Here is a 25,064-nt window from a genome sequence, read left to right as displayed (position 1 = left end):
TTTGATAGCAGAAAGTGAGGAGGAATTAAAGAACCTTTTAATGAGGGTGAAAGAGGGGAGGGCAAAATATGGTCTGAAACTCAACATAAAAAAAACCTAAGATCATGGCCACTGGTCCCATCACCTCCTGGCAAATAGAAGGGGGAGAAATGGAGGCAGTGAGAGTTTTTACTTTCTTGGGTTCCATGATCACTGCAGATGGTGACAGCAGTCACAAAATTAAAAGATTCCTACATCTTGGGAGAAAAGCAATGACCATCCTAGACAGCTTCTTAAAAAGCAGAGACATCAGCTTACTGACAAAGGTTCGTATAGTTAAAAGCAATGTTTTTCCCAGTAGTGATGTATGGAAGTGAGATCTGGACCATAAAGAAGGCTCATCGCTGAAGAATTGATGCTTTTGAATTATGGTGCTGGAGGAGACTCTTGAGAGTCCCATGGACTGCAAGGAGATCAAACCTATCCATTCTGAAGGAAATCAGCCCTGAGTGCTCACTGGAAGGACAGATCGTGAAGCTGAGGCTCCAATACTTTGGCCACCTCATGAGAAGAGAAAACTCTCTGGAAAAGACCCTGATGTTGGGAAAGAGAAGGGGACGACAGAGGACGAGATGGTTGGACAGTGTTCTCGAAGCTACCAACATGAGTTTGACCAAACTGCGGAAGGCAGTGGAAAACAGGAGTGCCTGGTGTGCTCTGGTCCATGGGGTTACGAAGAGTCGGACACGACTAAAGAACTAAACAACAACAACAACAATGACCTATCTACCATTTAGGCCAGGGGTTGTTAACCTAGTCCCTACCACCCACTAGTGGGTGTTTCAGGATTCTAGGTGGGTGGTAGCGGGTTCTACACACAAGCTGAATCCTCCTTCCATCGAGCACTGGTTGGGGGGGGGGGTAAGGAAATTTTACCACCAAGAAAGATGCATTAGTGGGCAGTAGGTATTAAAAGGTTAACTACCCCAGATTTAGGCAAATGAGGAAGGGCAGTACCTCAGGGGTAGAGAGAGTGGTACCTCGAGTTACAAACGCCTCAGGTTACAAACGCTTCAGGTTTCAAACTTTCTAACCTGGAAGAGTTACCTCGAGTTGAGAACTTTGCCGCAGGATGAGAATGGAAATAGTGTGCTGGCGGCGCAACGGCAGCAAGAGGCCCCATTAGCGAAAGCACGCGTTTGTTAAGAACAGTTTCAGTTTAAGAATGGACCTCCAGAATGAATTAAGTTCGTAACTAGAGGTACAACTGTATCTGCATTCAGAAAGTCCCAGGTTCAATCCCTGGCATCTTCAGGTTGGGCTGGGGTGGAATATCCGCTGCCTGAAAACCAGTCAGTGTAGACAATGCTGAGCTACATGGACCAAGTTAGCTTCTTATGTTGCTGATGCACAAACATACATCTCAAGTGAGTGCAGAAATCTGGAACAGCAGAGAAATCCAGGATGGTACATGAACAAGGTAGAGGCAGAAGATGCCGTTCACCATTGTGTCCATGGTGTTGGGTGCACAAAGAGAGACACATTCTTGGCATGCCAATTCCTTTGTGTGTGTAGAAAATAAAAAAACCTCCACAAGAAACTGAAATCAGCCATTGTCAAAAATGCACAGGAACTTAGGAATGGAAACAAGCGTAGGAAATCATAAGGACAGTTACAAGTGTGTGGGAAAGGAAAGAAAACTGGTGCCTGTCTATATTGGTGAGTGTGCAAGATGCTCAGAAGGCATAACAAGAAGTCCTTTAGTAAGCTTGAGAAAAGGAGGAAAGAAAGAAAGGGGCAGAAGATCTGAGGCAGAGCAATGTGAAAGGAAAAAGAGGAGATCAGGGACTGGGGCGTTTAAAGCACTGGAGATCAAAGAGAAGTCAGAGCAGTGGAATGAACAGAGTCCCGAACTTAGAGGAAGGAGATCCAGGTTCAAATCCCCACTCATCTGTGAAGCTTTCTGGGTGATCTGAGCCAGTCACCCCCCTCAGTCCAGAGTACTTTACAGGGCTGTCGTAAGGATAAAATGAGGCTGGGCTGATGCCCACCTCTGAGCTCCTCGGAGGAAGGGCAGAATGCAAATGCAACCAAGGCTGTGTATACACCATATATTTAAAATAAGTTCCCCCCTCCTGCCCACAAAAACAAAGAATCATGGGAGCTCCACCTCCAGTTCCAGTTCCCAGCACCCTTAAACTACAGTTCCAAATATTCTTTTGGGAGGTGTTTTAAAGGTGTTACCACAACAAAAAGGTGGATTTGGGTAACTAATTATTACCATTGATATCTGAATGCTTGGCTTTCCATTACCCATTATGTTTTGCTGTATGGAAGAGCATAATGCTTAGCTGGTCATGTGTCAATTGCCACATTTCTCTCCAGATACATGGATCAGGAAGCAGAGATGTGCCAATCAACTTCCATTCAAATCTCAGCCTGCATGCTTGATGTTAAAATTGGTCTGCTGGATGTTAAAATTAGGACCGCTTTCATATGTTATGGGAAACTCATCTGTGTCAGAAAGTACATGGAACTTGTGTATAGATGCTTATTTGTTTAATTTGACTGTATGTTGTTGTTGCAACATGGGTAGAGGGGAGCACCACCCATGTGTGAAACATGTGAGAACATACCACTCCCCCTATGTATCAGAGATGTACCTGACCCAAAAGCAAAATCAACCTTATATTTCTATGACTCACAGGCACTGCAAGCAGCAGTTGTCACTGGTGTCTGATACTCAGAAGTATACCGCCTTTGAGTATGGAGGTTTGTTTTCATTATTGTGGCCAACACCCAGCTGTTACACTCCACACATCCAACCACAGAAGAGCCATGGAAGCTCCTGGCTTCCACCATACAATGGCCAGACAATGCGCCAAGAAGCCTCATGCAGCCAGCCAACACTTGCATCCTGCTCCATTAAAGGAGCATAGGAAACTGGCTTATACTGAGTCAGAACACTGGCCCATCTAGCTTAGTACTGTCTACACTGACCGGCAGCATTTTTTTCAGGGTTTCAGACAGGGATTCTCTCCAGACCTATTTGAAGATGCCAGGGATTAAACCTGGGACCTTTTACGTGCAAAGCAGAGATTCCACCACTGAGCCATGGTCCTTCCCACACTACAAAGGGCTGCAACTAATCAGGAACAGTTGCAAATATACCTTTTCTTTTTTAAAAACAAACAAACAAACAAACAAAAAACCCATTTGTTGCCTCCTGAGCATGCAGGTCACAAGCCCTAATGGCCACATATGAAGATGGTTTCAATCCACGTTGGGGTGGGGTTGCAAATCAGTAGCGCAACCTGGGTTGAAGGTCCCCAACTCAATACTTGGCATTCTCAGCCCAGAGGAAGATAAATCAGAGCAGAAATGACTGGAATGGATGGACTAATGTCTGCCTCTCATATAAGGCAGCTGCATAGGTTCCTACAGCATTTGTTCACATCTCCCCCCCCCTTTTCCCCCAGTAGGAAAACCAGAATGCCTGGTGTTGGTCCTCCGCAGAGAACCCTGAAGGACCACAACAAAAGGGTTCATCTAACTCAGCATCCCATTCCCCACGGTGGCCAGTCTTATGGGAAGCCGTGAAGCAAGGGAGTGAAGGCAAGAACCCTCTCCTGCTCTTGCTCCTCAGCACCAGATATTCAGAGGCATTCTGCTCTTGTACATGGAGGGTCTAACTCTTGGGGGGAAGAAGAAGAAGAAGAAGAAGAAGAAGAAGAAGAAGAAGAAGAAGAAGAAGAAGAAGAAGAAGAAGAAGAAGAAGAAGAAGAAGAAGAAGAAGAAGAAGAAGAAGAAGAAGAGCCCTCTTGGTGCAGACTGAGAATCCAGCTTCCATCTCCTAACAAGAGCTACGCAGATGCCAAAAGGCCCAGAAGCAGGGGGGCTTCCAAGCAATAGCCATCCCCAACACATTCAACAGTATTCTGACATATGGAGCTGCCTTTATACCAAGGCAGACAACTGGGTCCATCTAGCTCAGTATTGTCCACACTGACTGGCAGTGGCTCTCTAAGGTTTCAGGCAGGGGACATTCCCAGCCCTGTCTGGAGATTGAACCAGGGACCTTCTCTGCCTGCCAAGCAAATGCTCTACCTCTGAGCCTTTCCCACAAGGGGCATTAGACACCAGAGTCCAAAGAGGCATCACGACTAACAGAGCTCACCTCTCCCCAGTGATAGGAGCATCAGAACAGAAGACTAGAGGTCCAGCTAGTCCAGAACCCTCCAATCGCAGTGGCCTATCAGACGCCTTACAAGGAAGCCTGCAGCAGGACAGGAAACCAAACAGCCCACCCCGGTTTTCGCAGGGGTGCAGCTCCTCACCCAGGAACAGGTCCACCTCCCCCGCAACCCGGAGCAAGCCTGCCATCCCTCGCCTCCCCCACCAGCCCACCTGGTTTCCTCCTCCGCCTTTTCTTGGAGCCGAAGAGCTTGACCCTGGAGAAGACGCTGAGCTTCTTCTTGTCGGCACAGCTGGTCTTGGTCTTGCTGGGGCTGCTGACACATTTGCAGGCGTTGGACTTCTCCCGCTCCCTCGCTTGCCTCTTCTGTCGGATCAGGGAGCTGGCGATGGCTGCTGCCATAGCCGCCACCCTGGAGGGTCAGACGTCGGGGCTGCGGGGGCTGCTTGCGGGGGGAGCCCCCAGCATGCTGCTCTCGCCTCCCCTCGGAAGAAAATTAATAAATGATGCGAGGCCCGGCGTGACAGGAGGCCGGGCCACTTCCCACCTCGCAAGAAAGGTGGGGCAGCCGCCTCTTGGGGGCCACGCGGGGCGGAGAGCGTCCGCGTGCCTTTCGGTTCTAAGCCGCCCAGTCCCGATCCCTTCCTGTGAGTAGAGTAGAGGGAAGGGGTGAAAAAGAATCCTTCTCAAACTTGGTCCCGGACTGAAAAGTTGCCTGCCCAGTCAGCGAAGAGAGGAAGCCAACAGGTCCCTCGGCGTCTCCAAATGCTCCTTTGGCGCAGCATTGGCGCTGTTGGGCCCCGGCGGCGCCTCGCGCCGAAGCTTCGTCCCCCTTTCCCCCTTTCTTTCGACCACTGGCAAAGCAATCACCCTTTCAGGAACTCGGAGGGAGACGGGGAGGTGGAGAGAAAGAGGGAGGCACGGGGAGCGCCCGGGCTGTTGTCCGTTCCCTTCTTGGAAATGTGGGCACCAGTTGTGGGGTCTTCTTCAGTAAGTTCTCCAAGCTGCTGCTGCGTGCGGGACTGTCCGGGTCCCTGCGGGAGCGCCAGCGGATTGGCACGGGCTCTCCTCAAACCGGGAGCGGTAGCCGCAGCATCTCCCAAATCCTCCTCCTGGCTTTGGCGTGTTTTCGGATGGAAGATGGGGAGTGGGGGTGCGGGTGAGAGAAACTGGGTTTTCCTTCGACAGCAGCACCTGCAAACAAAGGCAGCAGCAGGACTAACGGAGGCTGCGCTCTCTTTGCCAGGAGCCGCACGGCGACGCAGCAAAGCCCCTCAGCAGCACAGCTCAGCAAACCCCTCCTTTTCAGCAAATGCAGAAATCGGACTAAGAGCGAAGGGAGCCGAGGAGGAGGATGAAGCAGAGGAAGAGGAAGAAGGGGAGGGGGTGAAGCAGCTTGGAGGCAGACGCAGCTGTGGCTAGAGGAGGCGGCGGTCTCCCTGGGTAGGTAGAGAGGCGGGGGGCGAGGCGGGGGGGCGAGGACGGCCCCTCTAAGCAAGAAGCGCCTCTCGGTGGAGAAAGAGGCAGCAGACACCCAAACAGACGTGACTTGCCTTAGAAAGAACTTCGAGGAGCTAGGATGCCGGAGTGGCAGGGAAAGGTGGGGCGGGGGCGCGCGTCGTGAGAAACCCGACAGGCGGGCACGCTTGGGAGACGATGGGTGTCCAGCAGAAGGAGGACTCAGCGGTTGGCTCGGAGCAAACGGTCCACCTTTGAATCCTGCACTTGCATCTTTCTCGTTCTCATCCTGTGGGGAAGCTCACACTAGCAAGGCATTAAGGAGACAAGGCCTCTCACCGAAGCCAGTAGAAGACCATTTAAAAAAATATTAAGGAGAAGGATGGTGGGTTGGCAAACCCCCAAAATATGCACCCAAATTTAGCCACATGCCCTCGCCTCAGAACACAATGATAAAAGAACTGGTTGCAGTGCCCCAGTAAAGGAAACCAATCAGGGTTTTTCTGGGTTTTAAGAAGGGGCAAGGGGCTAGTTCCTCAGGAAGGCTTTCCCCAAACTGCTTGTTGCCTGCACCATGATTTTGGTGAGGGGGTGATTATAAGCTCCTAGTAAGCAGAGACCTTTTGCCTCTCCAGTGTTGCTTTTGGGTTTTCTCTGTATGCCTGCAGAGCTGACTTGCTTCCCCATTCCAACATGTGAAAAGTGGCCTTGCTTTCCATTTCCAAATATTAATCTGATAGCAAACAGGGGCAGTTTAAAATAAACCCTTAGTGATTTCTTGAGTGCAGAGTAGCCAGGCAAAATTTTTCATCAAAACGTTCAAACAACAGAATCTGGATTGAAGTGTGTGGTTCTTCTGAGAAATCAGAACACTGATCTAAAAACAGCTGGCTGTCATGCTTTTGACCAATCAGCTGCATGTTTATCCAGAACGAGGAAATGGTCTTTCTTGCCATAAGCACATTAATGAGTGTTTGACTTCCTCACTACATCTGTGTCCTCTCAAACAGCTAAGCCCTGTCATCCCCTGAGATGTCATCAAAGTCAAATACACAGACACGGGGTTGGTTGTAGAATCAAAGAATCAAAGTTGGAAGGGACCCCAAGCGTCATCCAGCCCAACCCCCTGCAATGCAGGAATCACAGCTAAAGAATCCTTGACAGATGGTCATCCAACCTCTGTTTAAAAACCTCCAGTGAAGGAGACTCAGCCACCTTATCTAAAACTACAAAATACTATGATGCATGCATTACCAAGCAGAAACTTGTGTGATGATAACTGGGACCTAAATTACAAAGAGCAACTGAGACAGGAAAAAGTGAATTGATTAATCTGTAGTACTCTCAGTCATCACCTCCCTTCTCATGCCACCGCGGCGACAAGCCTCTGTTATGATCAACAGACACTGCTTTCTGCTTTCTCAGAAATTTCTTCTGCCATCTTCAGGGAACCAGTGAAGTTGTCAGAGGGTCAGACAAGGACCTTGGAGACTAACTTTCAAATCCCACTATGGTAATGAAGCCCTCTGGGTGACTTTGGGCCAGTCACAATCTCTCAGCCTGACCTACCTCACAGGGTTGTTGTGAGGAAAGAACAGGGAGGCGAGAACTATCTATACCACCTTGAGTTCCCTTGGAGGAAAGGTGGAATACAAATGTAATAATGAAATAATAAAAATATCCTAGATGGAAAGTACAGAGTAAGTTTTTGAGATCTTCAGTGAAGGTCTAGGCACCTCAGAGAGGTGCAATTCAAATGCAGAGCCTGCCTACCCACACCTGAGAATGGAAACAGTGATTGTATCATGGCTTGCAGCTGGTACTGCCAAAATGCAAATTGTTGTTGTTGTTAATTCAATTTATATACTGCCCCTTATCCAAGATCCGAGGGCAGTGTACAACATTAAAAAGATAACTTACATAGCATAATAATGGAAGACAATCATAGAAATAGTTATAACAACAGGCCCTCCCCCATTTTATTTTATTTTAATCCACATGGATTGTTTAATGGCCAAAGAAGAATGTTTTCGCCTGGAGCTTAAAGATATGTAATGATGGTGCTAGGCAAGCCTGTCTGGGGAGCCACTCCAGAGAAGGCCTGTTCTCGTGTCACCAGCTACTGAAGGTATTTTGGAGGAGGCACATGAAAAAGGGCATCAGAGGAGGATCACAGGGTTAAGGTTGGTTCATATGGGGAGAGGTAGTCCTTGACGTATTGCGGTCCTGAGCCATTTAAGGCTTATAGGTCAAAACCAGCACTTTGAATTGGGCCTGGGAACTAATTGGCAGCCTGTGCAATCAGGCCAGCATCAGAGTAATATGCTCAACTCGTCTTGCCCCAGTAAGCAACCTGGCCATCAAATTTTGCACCAGCTGAAGTTTCCAAACCATCTTCAGAGGCAGCCCTACAAATGGCATGTTGCAGCAATCAAATATGTAGTTCAGTGGTGTTATTAAGAAAGAATATTGGTTTGCGATCAACAGCTAAGCACTTTTCTCCAGTTTTTACACATAGGCAACTGAAAATCACTCTGCAAAATCCAAGACTTGTCCATAGGTCTATGTCATTTCATGCATAATGCACAGGGTTAAGCTTACATTGGTAAAACCAACTGCTCACTTAGACTCCTCTGACAGCCAGTGTGTTATAATGGCTAGAGTTTAGGGACAAAATGGATCTGGATTCCAGTCCCTGGTCACACAAGTTGGTTCTTTGGACAGCTACAATCTTTTTTTTAGCTTATCTGACCTCAGGTTTATTGTGGGACTAAACAGGAGTGATCATGAGCACATCAGTGCAAGACCCTGATTCAAAATTCAACAAATTGGTTGCTTCTAAGAGACAAAGTGGCAATGGTGTTTGGGGGAACTGTTTTAAAAATTATTTTATTGCGCTTATATGTACCACACCCTCATAATAAGTCCAGGGCAGTGGAGAAAGCAGTTAAACTTCTCAGACTTTCAAGAGGAATTCCTGAAATTGCTTTGGGATTTAAAATGCGAAGTACATCAGAATACAATACAGATTGGAAAAATAAATCAGAACTGTGTGGAAATCGAAAAAGGACTAATCTTAACAGAGATTGTAGAGAAGAAAGATGAACCACCATCAGTCCTGGACAATGCAATTGAACCTAAAGAAGAAGAGGAAGGTGCATGGAACATTGTGCCCTCAGTGAGAGGAGGGGAACAAGACCCTTGCTTGATTCAAAGGCTTTTCAAAGAAGAACCAGCATGGAATAATGCCCTCCCAGTGAGAGAGGGAGGGTAGGATCCATACTGGGGTCAGAATCTAAGGGGAATAAAAATTGTGAAAGGGCTGAAAAGTGGAAAGGTAGTTGGATGGTATTGTGTAACAGCTAGAGAACTGGGGAGGCAGCAGGGGACGAAGAAGGAAGAGTGATGGATAGCTTGTGACAGAGTGGGAGTAGAGTGAGGAGTAATATTGGATGTTATTTTCTGATCTATCAAGATGGTCCGAAACTGGACCGACTTATGGAATTGGCTGAAACATCTGAGAGACCCTGAGTCCAGGGGGGGAGGGTGAATTAGATTTAAGTGTTTAAATGTTATTAGCATAGAAGTAGTAATATTTGAATTTATGGGAAATTTTTGGGAATAAATTTTAGGCTAAGGGGGAAATAGAAGATAGATGGGTGGGAAAATAAATTTAGATTTGGATTAATTGATGAATTATAGGTTTAGGATAGTTGATGTTTTTAGAATTGAAATAGTTGAGAGATAATGAAAAAATGTATAGAAACATAGAATCATAGAGTTGGAAGAGACCACAAGGGTCATGCAGTCCAACCCCCTGCCAAGCAGGAAACACCATCAAAGCATTCCTGACAGATGGCTGTCAAGCCTCTGCTTAAAGACCTCCAAAGAAGGAGACTCCACCACACTCCATGGCAGCAAATTCCCACTGTCGAACAGCTCTTACTGTCAGGAAGTTTTTCCTAATGTTTAGGTGGAATCTTCTTTCTTGTAGCTTGAATACACTGCTCCGTGTCCACTTCTCTGGAGCAGCAGAAAACAACCTTTCTCCCTCATCTATATGGCATCCTTTAATATATTTGAACATGGCTATCATATCATCCTTTAACCTTCTCTTCTCCAGGCTAAATATGCCCAGCTCCCTAAGCCATTCCTCATAAGGCATCGTTTCCAGGCTTTTGACCATTTTGGTTGCCCTCCTCTGGACATGTTCCAGCTTGTCAGTATCCTTCTTGAACTGTGGTGCCCAGAACTGGACACAGTACTCCAGGTGAGGTCTGACCAGAGCAGAATACAGTGGTACTATTACTTCCCTTGATCTAGATGCTATACTCCTATTGATGCAGCCCAGAATTGGCTGCTACATCACACTGTTGACTCATGTCAAGTTTGTGGTCTACCAAGACTCCTAGATCCTTTTCACATGTACTGCTCTCAAGCCAGGTGTCACCCATCCTGTATTTGTGCCTTTTATTTTTTATTTTTTTATTTTTGACCAAGTGTAGTACTTTACATTTCTCCCCGTTAAAATTCATCTTGTTTGCTTTGGCCCAGTTCTCTAATCTGTTAAGGTTATTTTGAAGTGTGATCCTGTCCTCTGGGGTATTAGCCACCCCTCCCAATTTGGTGTCATCTGCAAATTTGATCAGGATTCCCTCAAGCCCATCATCCAAATCGTTTATAAAGATGTTGAATAAGACTGGGCCCAAGACAGAGCCCTGTGGCACCCCACTAGTCACTTTTTTCCAGAATGAAGAGGAGCCATTGATGAGCCAGTTACAAATCCATTGAATGGTAGCATTGTCTAGCCCACATTTTACTAGCTTCTTTACAAGCCTGAGTTCATTCTGTGCTTTAGCTTTTCTGACTTTGTCTCTACACGTGCTGGCTATTTGTTTGAATTCCTCTCTAGTGGTTTCCCCCTTTTTCCATTTTTTGTACATATCCCTTTTAAATCTTAAATCAGTTAAAAGTTCGTTAGATAGCCACCATGGCTTCTTTAGGCACCTTCCATGTTTCCATCTCATTGGTATTGCCTGAAGTTGTGCTTTTAATATCTCCCTTTTAACAAACTCCTAACCATCATGAACACTCTTCCCTTTTAGTATTGCTGTCCATGGGATCTCACCCAGCGTTTCCCTAAGTTTTCTGAAGTCGGCTTTCTTAAAGTCTAGGATTTGAGTCTTAGTATGCTTGGTTGCTCCTTTCCGCTGTATAATAAACTCCAGAAGAGCATGATCACTCCCACCTAATGATCCTGCCACTTCTACCCCACTAACCAGGTCATCACTATTGGTTAGGACCCAGATCTAAAATGGCTGATCCTCTTGTTGCTTCTCCTACTTTCTGGACAATGAAATTGTCTGCAAGGCCAGTGGAGAATCTGTTCGACCTTATGCTTTTGGCTGAGTTTGACATCCAACAAATATCAGGATAGTTGAAATCCCCCATTACTACTATCTCACTTCTTTTTGAATGGTTGGCCATCTGTTCCAGGAAGGCATCATCTGTGTCCTCAGTTTGGCTTGGGGGTCTATAGTAAACTCCCATTTTTCTCTCCTTTAATTTTGACCCAGATACTCTCAATATGGCTTTGAAGTTTTAAATCCTGCATCTCTTCACAGGTATACACATCCCTGACATATAACACCACTCCTCCTCCTTTCCTGTTTGGTCTATTTCTCAGAAATAGATTGCATCCCTCTATTACTACATTCCAATCATGAGACTCATCCCACCAGGTTTCAGTGATGCCTATTATGTCGTATTTAGTTTGCTGTACCAAGAGCTCAAGTTCATCTTGTTTATTTCCCATGCTCTGTGCATTAGTATACAGACATTGAAGACCATTGATCACCCCCCTAGCCTCTCATTTAAGGATTTTTTCCTCCCACCACTAGGTTTGCATGCTGTTTGCTCCATTTGGTCCCTGACATTTGGATGATCATCTTCAGCACTTGATAGATTCCTATGTTCAGGACCACTATCTCCCTCCCCTACATAAGTCAGTTTAAAGCCCTCCTGTGTTAGAATGATTTAAGATATAATATGAAAATTTTAACTTGGATTTAAAAATGAACCCAGTGAGGGGGGAATTGAGGAAGTCCACAATGTCAAGTAAAAATGTTAGAATTGATAGTTTTTCTTTATGTTTTCTTTTTGTTTTTTGTGATTTTTTTGTATTTTGTAGTGTTTGAAAATGAATAAATATTATTTGAAAATAAAATAAAATACCATAATTTATAACAGGGGTGGAAAGCCCCTAGTCTGAGAGCTATATGTACCACCCAGGACACACCGAAAGCCACACTCCCTCACCCTAGGAGACATTCTTCACCAGCCTGCTCTGCGCCCTCCCTCAGTGTTTTTGCCTGACTGGTCTGTGCCCTTGAACTATGCAAATGCCTCTTGCTTGACTGTTTGAAGGATAGAGAGTGGTATTTGTGTGTATGTGTGTGTTCATGTACACACACTGACTTTTGTATGGCTGGAATGTGTGATTTGCTTTATCCTGATCGATTTAGATGTTATTTTATATTGTACACTTTGTTTTACTTGACTTTTTAAAAATTGTTAAGTGGTATATACATTTGCTAGCTAAATAAAAAAGAAAGAAAGAAAGAAAAAACAGGCTTCAAAGGGGTGAGCCCTTTGAAGAGTCCCTTAGTACCTCACTGTAACATGAAAGCAGTGTACGAGAGTCCCTGGCTGTCATGCATGGCAATTAAAGAGATGCATTTCAAGATGCCAAGTTGCCAAGATCCCTTCCCACTGGCAGTAGCCCAGGAATCATCAATGCTACATTTGCAAGGCTGCCAAATGACAGTGTAAGAGCATAATGCCAAAACCATTCCCGTATTTCTCTTTGCATGGATAAAATGAAGTGTGGTTAATTCAGCCTAACATTACAGACATGGCTGTTTCACTAAATGACAGCCCCACTAGGAGCATGCTGTTCACAGAGGGACTTCTCTTTTGCTTTCAGAGTCACCCACAGTTCGAAATTAAATTGCTAGCCATTCTGAAACTTTACAAAGTTTGTTTGGGATTATTCAGCACAAGTAGTTGCAAGAGGCTGGGTGCAGGGAGGTGCAGAAGACGTGTGGGTTGTTAGGAACCAAGAGACATGTCCCATCTGCACTGTACAGTCCCTTTAAATAAGAAACATGCCACTTTTAACAGGCATGGCTCCCCCCCCCCCACACACACCCGATAATACTGGAAACTGTAGTTTGTTAAGTTTTGTTAGGAGACCCCTATGCCCTGCATGGGAACTGATGCTACAGTTCTCAAAGTGAGTTACACACCTATCTCTCTTCCTTGGGAACTTTGGGAGCTTTAGCTCTGTAAGGGGAAGATTGGAGGCTCTCTAACAGGCCACAGCTTGTTAGATAACAAGCAACAGTTCCCATGAGTTGTTGTTTTTTAATGTGCTATGATGCTGCTTTAAATGCATGGTGCAGATGGGGTGATTGTTCAAGAACATATTCCAGGCAGGCAAAAGCACTCAATTATGCTGATGAGGGGCCTTAGTCTCTGGGCCTGAGGATCCCACCCTCCAGTTATTATAGAGTGCTTTCAGATGTTTAAGCACTTCACATACATCGTTGTGCAATCCTTACAATGTCCCTATCAGGTAGGCCAGCATTATCCTCAGACTGCAGATGGCCATATTAAATCTAGAGTTAAATGAGATTTAGAGCTTCAGTTCACATGCTATATAACAACAGTGACAGCAATAATGCATTTCTGTTTATCAAAAGAGAACAGGCACGTTGGCCACCAAGGAAACATACAAGTACTTTGTTGCCTCTGTGCTACCTTCTGAATGTCAAAATAAGAAAAAAAGGCATCTTAGGTTATTTTACAGTGCGCTCATCCAACACAAGAAAACAACCCCTCATCGACTTCCCTTTCACATTCAAGTCAGAAGCTCATTGGTAGTTTGTCAACAGGAATTAAAAGGATGAACATTTATTACAATCATTTTTGAAAAGCAGTGTTGCATTTATCTCATCCTAAGAAATAGGACAGAAAAGTTGTTTTCAGGTAATGCCATCAATTTGAGGTTTTAGCAGTGGAATCTATAGCTGGAATGGAGGGAGACTACCGGTAAATGCATTCTGATGCATTAAACTCTGCATGGACAATGGACTCACTGTAATATTGTGGTTGAAACTCTATGCACAAAACACAATGCAACTCTTAAGCACACGTGCGCATGCACACACCCACACACCAGTTTGTAATACTTCCCCTGTGCCTCCTCCCTAATAAGCAAAACCCACAACCTCAACAAAACAACTTTGGGTTAGGAGAACAACAAGGTTCCGAGGTCCTCCTGATGTTGTTTAACTCCAGCTTCCTTTTTTTGTTTGTTTGTTTAAAATCCACTTTATTTCTTATTAAAACATTCACAAATCATAACAGACATAATCACAAATCATAACAGGCACACACATTCATAATTCCTAATAGACAAACATTCATAAATCATAATAAACCTAGTAAATCATAATAAGCATAGCACATCATGATAAACCAACTCATAATAGATAGTAAACCAACACACACACTTACATACCAAAACCAACAAAACATACAAATCATAAGAAAGAAAGAAAGAAAGAAAGAAAGAAAAAAGAATACAAATAATAATAAAAAGACAACATAGCAACAAGAGAAAAAAGACAAAAACACAAAAAAGAAAGAAAAAGAAACTTCCCATCAGTTAGTATATTATATTATTATGCTTCTTCCTCAATGCATTCTCTGCAGTTTTTCATTACAGTTTATAATTACAATTACAATTAAATTCTTGTGGATCTCAGTCTAAGCATACCGCCAGTTTTGTATTAATACCTTCCTTTTGTAAGTACTCTTCCACATACCTCCATTCCTCTTTAAGTTTTTGTTTGGAGGTACCCCTTATCGCCGCCGTCATTCTTGCTAAGTTCATAAATTCGGCCAACTTAACATACCACTCCTGTATTGATGGGATTATCTCCCCTTTCCAATTCTGAGCCAGTAACATTCTAGCTGCAGCACACGCATAAAAATAAATAAATCCCCCTATCATTTGAGATGCTTTTGGGAATCATACTCAATAGGAAGATCTCCAGTTTTTTCTCAAAAGTTACTTTCAGCATTTTCTTCAATTTATCGTAAATAAACACTTAAACACTTTTGGACAGTTCCACCAGCAATGAACATAATTGCCCACTTTCTCTTTACATTTCCAACATTTGTCTGGGCTACCTCTATAAATTTTTTCTGGTGTTAAATGTCAACGGTATACCATTTTCATCATATTCTCTCTAATTCCTGCACATGCCGTAAATTTCAAATCCTCCCTCCATAATTTATCCCATTGGTCTCTGTAAATTGTTCTACCCACATCTTATCATGACATTTTTGACTTCCTCATCTTTCATATCCCATTCCAAAAGGAATTGATAAACTTTTGCCAATGGCTTCACCGAGTTTTCTAATAATATTTCCTGCAATTTAGATCTATTTTCCGCAAATCTAATCAATTTATGTTTGTTAAACATACTTTGTATTTGGTGAAATTGTAGCCAACTCAAGCAATACTTTTCTATCTGTTGGTATGCTTTCATTGTTAATTGTCCATTTTCTTCCACTAACAGATCTTTATACGTTAACCATGCTCCTCCTTTCGGTTCTCCACCCATCAATGTCATCTCCAGAGGAGAGGCCCACCATGGTACATTTGGTTCAAGTAAGTTCTTGTATTCCTCCCATGTATTATAAAGCAATTTTTTAATCATGTGATCTGAAAATGTTTTATAATTCCCTTTCTCTTCTTTTAATAGATACGTGTGCCAGTCTCCTACATTCCGGAAGCCTTCCAGCTCTAGCAACTCCCGGTCCTCCAGCACAACCCATTCTCTCAGCCAGCACAAGCAAGCCGCTGCATGATATAATTTAAAGTTTGGGACCCCCCACCCACCTCTTTCTCTTATATCTGTTAGTAATCTGAACTGTATGCTTGCCTTTTTCCTAGCCAAATAAATTTACTTAAATCCTTTCTCCAAGTCTCAAATGTTTCTTTTTTAATCCTGATGGGCAACATTTGGAATACAAATAGAATCCTGGGAAGAACCATCATCTTAATTGCCACTAGCCTCCCCAAAAACATCAGATTTAATCTTTTCCATCTCTCTAGATCCTCTTTAATATTTTTCCAGATTCTCGCATAATTATTCTCATACAAATTAACATTATTTGGGGTTACCATTATCCCTAGGTATTTTACTTTATTTACTATCTCCCACTCTATAATTCCTTTTAATTTTACTCTCTCCTCTTTTCCCATATTTTAAAAAAATATTTTAGTCTTTTTCCCATTAACCTTAAATCCTGCTACCTCCCCATATTCTAATAATTTCTCTTTCAACTTATTTATTATTTTCACTGGGTCTTCCATCATTATTATAATGTCATCCGCAAAGGCCCTGATTTTATGTTTTTCCTCCCAACTGAGATTCCCTTGATCTCCTCATCCCCTTTAATATCCTGAACCAAAAATTCCAATGCTAAAATAAACAATAATAGGGACAGTGGGCATCCTTGTCGGGTACCTTTAGAAAAATCGAATTCATCTGAGATTATTCCATTTACAATTACACTCGCCGTTTGTTTGCTATAAATTGCCCTCACCCCTTCCAAAAATGCCCCCCTTATCCCAATTTTCCCCAATGCAGCTTCCATCAGCATCAGCCACCATGGCCAATGGTCAGAAATAACATCTGGGGAGCAAAAGGCCCCCCATCCTTCACTAGGAAGATATTATGCAACCCTTCATCCTTTGTTTTCTTTTCACATTCCAAATTTGCCTTTTGATTTCAGATGCATGAGACCCTTTTCACATACACTACTGGCAAGATTGCTGAAACATTCACAAAATTTGCTTTGAAGGTCTAATGTCTACCTGCAATTTTGGTACTACTAGACATTCACCAGAACAATAGAATCACGGTTCCCTTCTATTGTATGTTGACATGTCACAGCGTGACATCTCTGCACATTGTGCCATTGGTTTTAATGGTTGCTATGTTGTCTTCCTGTGTTCTGTTCTGCCCTAAAGTATATGGGTCTGTTATCATTAGGCATAACCATCAGCTACAGAGACCAGAACATGAGCAACAGTGTTAAGGCTATGACTCTTTAAAGACCTCAAGAGGAATTCAGCGTAGGGCTAAGTCCTTTGGCAGTGTACTAGTGGAATGACTTGTGCAAAGGATGGTGCAGGGAGCCAGTATGGTTTGTGTGGCTGACTGTAGCCCCAATACTTCCTACTAGCATAACTGTTCTGCCAGAATCAACCATGATTCTTGCCCTTATGCTAATGCAACTGTTCTTGTGCTAGTGGTTAGAGAACATTGAGTCAGGGCCCTCAGTCATTAGTCTTTAATCTGGGAACAAGGTGTACTCTCAGGCAACAACCTGGTGTCCTTCAGGATCTATAGCAAAGTGCTGTTTGTTACAGTAGAACAGGAATGGGGGAAATATTCTCATATTGAGGGCTGTGCTCCCTTATGGGCAAACTTCCAAGGGTCAGATGCCTCTACTGAGTATGGCTAAAGTATGCAGAGTATGGTAGACTACATCCCACCTGCACAAAAGTCAAAGATTTCTACACCCCAACACACATACCCCTCCATCCTCCATCCAAACAAACAAGCAAGCAAAAGGCATTGTCACAGTTCTGGAACATAACCCAGCTAGGCAAAAGCAATCATAGAGGTAATGGAACAGTGCCTGAGTGTGGCATTCCCTGGGCAGGATGTGGGAATGGATTTAGATACCAGGAGAGGACATATTGTTTAGCTATTATCCTTCCTTGCTTATGTTAGTGAGATCAGCAGAGTAGCATCCTTTATAGCTTTTAACTTGGAAGCTAAGACAAGGTTGATTTAACCTTCTAGAAACAATAATCCAGGATGCATTAAGACAGACTGAATTTTCCTGGTATTACCCCTTTTCTCCACCTTAAAAACAACAATCACACATACATTGTTTTGTGAAGAAATAAAAGCAGCACTTACTTACATAATATAGGTCTTGAAGCAGCAATTACAGTAGCAAAATGAAACCAGGCTCATAAATACTATCTAAGTTTCAAAACAACAATATGTAAGTTCAAAAATGGTGTCTGAGCTACAGAGCTCAGGCATGCAGATGCTTGAAGGCATGATGAAGAAACAAGAGGCTGCCCAGGCAGTAAGGAAGTATATAGTGTTAAAGCTTCCTGCCAAGGCAGACAAAGGAAGTGATGTCGCAGAATTCTCTCTAGCAATTTTTACAGAAAAGATCTGTGAGCCTTAGCTCCTTAATGTGCGTATTCATGTAACCAACATGAAGGAGGGGTGTGGTTTGGGCAGAGTCCATAGTAATATGCTCCCTTTCATTTCATTGAATCATTTAATGTCGGAAGGGACCCAAAGGGTCATATAGTCCAATCCCCAATCATGAAATCAAGAATGGCTTCTTAAACAGCATAATGAAAACTAACTTGCCGTTGGGGAAAGCTTTCAGTTCCATGCTGACATGTTCAGAAAAGGCATGTGGTATGGGCAGCACGAGGCCATCCCATTTCAGAATGTATTGGTGGGGTGGGAGGCAGAATCACATGAGGGAATGCTTGCTCACATAAAAACTGGGCAAATGCTGGGAAGCCCGAGAGAAGGTTCAACATGTCACCATTTCCTTGACATGCTCATTTTACATATGTGGGACCTCCCCCCACCCCCAACAGAAGCATTCATTCATAAGATCTCTCCAACGGAAGTCTTTATAGCTTGGAGTGTGCTGATTTTACGAACTGGCCTGGAGGTAGAGATGGATGAATCTGTCGGTTTTGATTTCTCTCAATCCCCCCCCCCAAGTCATAAGTTCAGTTCTCCATATTTCCAGTTTTTTTTAAGTACCTCCTGAATGTTTATCAACATTTTAGTGTGAATTCCTCACAATACAGACACTTTTTTGTATGCAGTTTTCCTTAATACACACATTTCCCCCCAGTGCCCCATACAATGCAAATGTGTATGTTATTTTTGGTTTTTATGCATATGTTGCCCCAGAATGTCAATTTTTCTGCACATTACTTGCCTTGAGAACTGCACTGCAAAATTCGGTGAAGTGCAGATTTTGAAGGATGCCTGTGTATCACTTCACGTGTTGTTTTCGAAAGTGTGAATGCAGCAGACTTGCCCCTAAATGCAATCAGACTCTGATTTCTCTCTCTACCTCGCACTAACATAGTTCCAGTAACTTTGATGCAGAACCATGCAAATAAACCTAGGAGGGCTGTCGGGAGGATTTTAGGATGGAAGTCCAGAGCCCCGCTCAGCAGATGAGGGAGGAGGGCCCTCAAGCAGAGGCTTACTACATTTTGCAATCAATGAACCAATGCACATTACCATCTAAAGAGGATAACCCCCTGTACCAAACCACTAAATCTGAAGTCTAAAATTACCCAGCTGCACCAGTGAATCAACCCCTGAAGAGGAGAAGCTATCCTACGACTGTTAAGCAACATTCATGTAAACAAGCCTGACATGCAACCTAATATTTTTATATTTTTATCTGTAAGCTGCCTTGAGTCGTGTTCTGATGCAAAGGCCAGAAATAATAATAATAATAATAATAATAATAATAATAATAATAATAATAATATGCACATTTATTTGAACATGTCCCACTGCGATAGGATTGCAGCTGTGGCACATAATCATATTCAGATTTAAGCAGAAGTAAGTTCAATGGAGCTTATACCCAAGTAAACGTGTTTAGGAGTAAGGCTACTTATCAGGATTTCAGTGCTAGAAGCCAAGTTGCTGGTTTCTTCTGAGTTTAACTTTTCTTTACTAAGGAAAAGTTGAACCATGTTCAGCTTTTTTAAAAACAGCTGTCTTGCAGACAAATTTTCCATTTGAGAAAATTCACCATTTTCTTAACTGCATTTTTAGCGTAATGATACACTGTGAAACATTTTAGTAAAACACCCATTTTGCTGTGAATATCAGGCTATTTTCTATTTAATACCATTATTTCATTAACTTTGTATCGCAGATGGAGCTGTCAGTCTCTTTACCAATGCATTTTGACCCAAGAATTCACTGTTCACAATAGAAGTATGAGGTGTATTATTACTACCACTACTTCTTTTTTTAGCTCAACTACAGCATTTAGAAAAATCCAAGAAAATAACAGATTTGGAAATTATATAAACAAGGGTATTTCAGTGGCTATCTAGAGGAAAAAAGATTGTTGTAGGAATTGTTGGGGTGGTTTTTCTATCTCCGCGAAGGGCGTTGGTTCAACTGGTAATTTGATCATTTCACATAACCAAATGGTTGTTTTTCGCATTAAGAGAATATAATATGTGCTGGCATGATGTTGCAGCAGATAAATTTGTATGGAAACAAACTTTTGCTTAGAAACACCCATTTAGCTTATGTACAATTGTATTTAAATTAAATTATTTTTGTTTGTTTTCAAAGTCACGTAGTTATAGACATAGTTGCAACGTTACTCTCCGACTACAATCCTAAATCATAGTTACTTACAAATTAATGGGACCTCAAAATAAACCTACATGACATCAGAATATTAATATAATTTGTAACTATATGTTGCAATGAAAATTAAAATCTGAGAAAGCCGTTGTAAAAAATATTCACCAGCATGCATCCTTCATGTGTTGACAGAGGTAACTGTATCAGTCTCTCTTATATTTCTGTATCAAAACCAAAATCCCATCTTGGGAAAAGAAGGCATGTTTGCAAACTGAGAAAGCATATTCGCCATCTCATCCGTATACCCAGATGCCTTCTGCCATACAGTCCATAATGGTGGCTGCTTCTGTAGGTGATTGCAAAAATAAAATTCATTTATGGAGCAGCTGGATCAAATATGTGACATTAAACCACACCCACACACAATATATGGTGAGGATATGAGTTAATTTCCACCATCAAAAACAATGCTTTCCAAAATCTTTGGTAGTCGCCAGCCTTTCCCCAAAGTTTCTCCCCTCCAAATGCTCCTTCTATCCATCTTACCTGAATAAGACTTCCTTATTCCCAGAGCCATATTTCCAGAGGAGCTGCTGCTGCTGCTCCTTTCAATTCCAGCCTGTGTTTGAGAGCGAGCTCAGAGAAAGTTTAAAGGCATATTTAAAGTATTCTCTAAGGTACTGGCCAGAAACATCTTTGTGGTATACACAGAGATCATTAATGGGCATTAGAAGCAGTAGACCATTACGACTTTCAGCAGTCATTAAAAATGCATAGCCTCCAAGAGTCGTTTTCTGGCAAACTTGGAACCATTTCTTGGACATTGGTTGGTGCCGCCTCTTCTGTGATCTTTTGCTTAAATGTGTTATTTTGCAAATGGCAGGTTGTTGTTTTTCTAGAACAGTGTAGCAAAAGGCGGGGGGGGGGGAGAAAAATACCCATCAGCTGTAACCAGATCCCAGATTACATTAGGCCTTCCTGATGTATCTTTGTGTTGCTGTATTTCTTTTACAGCTTTCATAGCTTTTTAGAAGCAAAACTGCACATTACTTTGGATTTGTTTAAGCTGAATTATTGATGGGCAGTGAACACTACCAGGAGTAATAGTAAACAATGACAAGAATCACTCTTGCTGAGTGTTCTGATTTAATTACCACCTGGGCAACTTTCTCTTTGTTAAGAAATAAGAAGAGCTTGCTGGATTGGGTCAATGGATCACCTACTCCAGCACCCAGTTCTCACAGTGGCCAAGCTGGTGCTTTTGGGAAGCCTGCAAGCAGGACCTGTGCACAAGAGAACCTCTCCCCTCTTGTCATTCATAAGCATATTGCCTCTCACCATGTGTACACAGTAGAGAGCAACATAGAACAATGGTTTGATCTGGCATCAGGCAGTTTTCTATGTTGCTTCTCATTGCCATTTGGGTCCCGCACCCCCAGCACAAGCATGGCTGGGTGAGCTGGCTTTGCTCTTGCCTGCTGCAACATATTGGGGGGGGGGTGTATTTCAGAACAGCTGCTGGCTCTGTGTTGGAGAACCCCTCCAGCATGCCACAGAAAACACGCTTGGTTCAGCTGCCCTCAGAGCACATCTCAGCACAATTCATTTCATGTCCTCTAGCTGTTTTATTAAATAAGGCCAGTTACTTTTCACAGCTGCTCTTTCATCCTTTCATTTTTAAATCACCACACTTTTACCATATGGTTGTGTTGGGTACCCTCCAGATGCCAAACGGGCAGAGACTCAGCTGGTGTAAATGAGTGTGAACCGTTGCCTTTTTTAACACCTGGCTCTCCTTCATGGATCACTGCCTTGTCGTGGCGAAGGGCTTGAATAACTCAGAGAAGCTATGAGCTATGCCATGCAGGGCCACCCAAGAGGGACGGGTCATAGTGGAGAGTTTTGACTAAACGTGATCCACCTGGAGAAGGAACTGGCAAGCCACTCCAGTATCCCTGCCAAGAAAACTCCATGGACAAAGACAACAGGCATATAAAAGTTATGACGCTGGAAGATGAGCCCCTCAGGTCGGAAGGCGTCCAACATGCTACTGAGGAAGAGCGGAGGACAAGTACAAGTAGATTCAGAGCTGATGAAGCGGCTGGGCCAAAGCCGAAAGGACGCTCAGTTGCGGATATGCCTGGAAGCGAAAGGAAAGTCCGATGCTGTAAAGAAAAATATTGCATAGGAACCTGGAATGTAAGAACCATGAATGGAGGTAAGCTGGATGTGGTCAAAAATGAGATGACAAGAATAAATATTGACATCCTGGGCATCAGTGAACTAAAATGGAAGGGAATGGGTGAATTCAGTTCGGGTGACTATCATATCTACTACTGTGGGCAAGAATCCTGTAGAAGAAATGGAGTGGCCCTCATAGTCAACAAAAGAGTGGCGAAAGCTGTACTGGGATGCAATCTCAAAAATGAAAGCATGTTCTCGATACGAATCCAAGGCAGACCTTTTAACATCACAGTAATCAAAGTTTATGCACCAACTACCGGTGCTGAAGAAAGTGAAATTGACCAATTCTATGAAGACTTACAACATCTTCTAGAAATGATGCCAAAGAAGGATGTTCTTCTCGTTATAGGGGATTGGACTGCTAAAGTAGGGAATCAAGAGATAGAAGGAACAACTGGCAAGTTTGGCCTTGGAGTTCAAAATGAAGCAGGGCAAAGGCTAATAGAGTTCTGTCAAGAGAACAAGCTGGTCATCACAAACACTCTTTTCCAACAACACAAGAGACGACTCTACACATGGATATCACCAAATGGCCAGCATCGAAATCAGATTGATTATATGCTCTGCAGCCCAGGGCCGTCTCTAGGCCTGGGCTGGGTGCCGCCAGACAACTGATGTTTGTGCTGCTGCACCAGACAGCTGATAAGAAGGACTCCTCCCTTCCGGAGGGAAGTGATTGCATGTGGGGCCCGCCTCCTGCCAGGGTGCCTGGCCACCAAGGGCACTGCTGCACTGCCAGACAGCTCCTCATGTGACGCTATTAAATTTGTTGGCACCCAGCAGCCACCGAGACCACCATCGCTGCTGTGTGGGTGCCGGGGGAACCCGGTGGACTGGCCAGGGAGCCGTGGTCGGCGTGCTCATGCTGCCTGAGCAGCTCCCGAGCCACCAAGAGCCACCGAGACCGCCACCACTGCTGTGCAGATGCCAGAGGAACCTGGTGGACCGGCCGGGGAGCCACTGCCCCCCAGCGATCGCACCAGGCCGGAGCCAAGGGTGCCCAGCCCTCAACCGGGCAGAGCTCTGAGGCCTGGGGCAGCCCGGCCCACAGAGCACTGGTGCTCCGGAGGGGAAGTGGGAGAGCCCCAGCCTCATGGCCACTGCCACTGCTGTCCCTGCCCTGGATGGGGAGAAGGGGAGAGGGACCCTTTGAGGCAAGGAGCCTCAGTCTTGCCACCCCTGCCGCTGCCACCGCTATCACCACCTTTTTATCATTATTATTATTATTACTTTTATTTTTACTTTCATTTATTTAAAAATAAATGAATGTTTATTTTTAAAAAAATAAATGCCTGCCACCCACCCTTCCTCGTTGCGGCCAGGGTACAGTAGGTGATCCTTCCCAGAGGTGAGTTCAGGCCGGAGGGAAATGGGGGGTGGGGTGCCGGAGGGATTTTTGCACCACGGCGCTGGATACCCTTAAGATGGCTCTGCTGCAGCCAAAGATGGAGAAGCTCTATACAGTCAGCAAAAACAAGACCTGGAGATGACTGTGACTCAGATCATCAGCTTCTTATAGCAAACTTCCAGCTTAAAGTGAAGAATGTAGGAAAAACCAATGGGCCAGTAAGACACAATCTAAATCAAATCCCTTATAAATACACAGTGGAAATGACTAACAGGTTTAAGGATTTAAATTTGGTGGACAGAGTGCCTGAGGAACTATGGATGGAGGCTCGTAACATTATACAGGAGAGCAGTCACGAAATTAAAAGACACCTGTTTCTTGGGAGAAAAGCAATGACAAACCTAGACAGCATCTTAAAAAGCAGAGACATCACCTTGCCGACAAAGGTCCGTATAGTTAAAGCTATGGTTTTCCCAGGAGTGATGTATGGAAGTGAGAGCTGGACCATAAAGAAGGCTGGTCGCCAAAGAATTGATGCTTTTGAATTATGGTGCTGGAGGAGACTCTTGAGAGTCCCATGGACTGCAAGAAGATCAAACCTATCTATTCTGAAGGAAATCAGCCCTGAGTGCTCCCTGGAAGGACAGATCGTGAAGCTGAGGCTCCAATACTTTGGCCACCTCATGAGAAGAGAAGAATCCTTGGAAAAGACCTTGATGTTGGGAAAGATGGAGGGCACAAGGAGAAGGGGACGACAGAGGATGAGATGGTTGGACAGTGTTCTCGAAGCTACCAACATGAGTCTGACCATACTGCGGGAGGCAGTGCAAGACAGGAGTGCCTGGCGTGCTCTGGTCCATGGGGTCACGAAGAGTCGGACAAGACTAAACGACTAAACAACAACAACAACCACACCTGGCTGCATGGTTTGTCATCCTCAGAGCTGTTTTTATAATCTGGAGTGCTACGTTGCATCTGTGCAAGAGTAAATGAAACCCTCAGTGTTAAATTGATCACAGCAGCCGGAACAACTCAGAAACAACGCAAATGAAGTCTCCTTCATATTAAAGCCAGTGGTTTAAAATGGCTTAATTGAGAAAGCCACTGTGAAGTGATGGTAGTGGGAGTGTCAGGCCCAGGGACGTCAGACCCAGCCTCTGCCCCTGCCCGTTTGGACTCTGCCCACCTCACGCCCAGACACACTGACTTCCCCCCAGGCTATATCCCTTAGCAACTCTCCTTCACACCCTCTTTGAGTGTTTTTGCCTTGGTGGAGCATAGAGAGGTTTGTAAGTGA

The 25,064-nt window shown here is 44.0% G+C and overlaps 2 protein-coding genes across 7 annotated transcripts in view; both read right to left on the bottom strand.

Annotated features, from left to right (window-relative positions):
* ATP11C (ATPase phospholipid transporting 11C) overlaps window positions 1-25,064 on the bottom strand; it is an 895,731-nt gene that overhangs the window by 374,218 nt on the left and 496,449 nt on the right. The window lies entirely within an intron of this gene.
* Window positions 1-25,064, bottom strand: part of FGF13 (fibroblast growth factor 13) — a 270,635-nt gene that overhangs the window by 43,508 nt on the left and 202,063 nt on the right. Inside the window, exon 1 of one of the 6 annotated variants that reach the window (XM_035125706.2) lies at window positions 4,387-5,572. The exons of the other annotated variants lie outside the window; for them this stretch is intronic. Coding sequence (XP_034981597.1) covers window positions 4,387-4,576 — 190 coding nt within the window. The 5' untranslated portion in view covers window positions 4,577-5,572. Of the gene's footprint in view, window positions 1-4,386; window positions 5,573-25,064 lie in introns of those variants that run through there. 6 annotated transcript variants of the gene reach the window in all.

Source organism: Zootoca vivipara, chromosome Z (assembly GCF_963506605.1).
Source record: "Zootoca vivipara chromosome Z, rZooViv1.1, whole genome shotgun sequence".
NCBI lineage: Eukaryota > Metazoa > Chordata > Lepidosauria > Squamata > Lacertidae > Zootoca > Zootoca vivipara.
The sequence above is the reverse complement of the archived record's forward strand: the minus strand, read 5'-3'. Positions and strand labels throughout refer to the sequence as shown.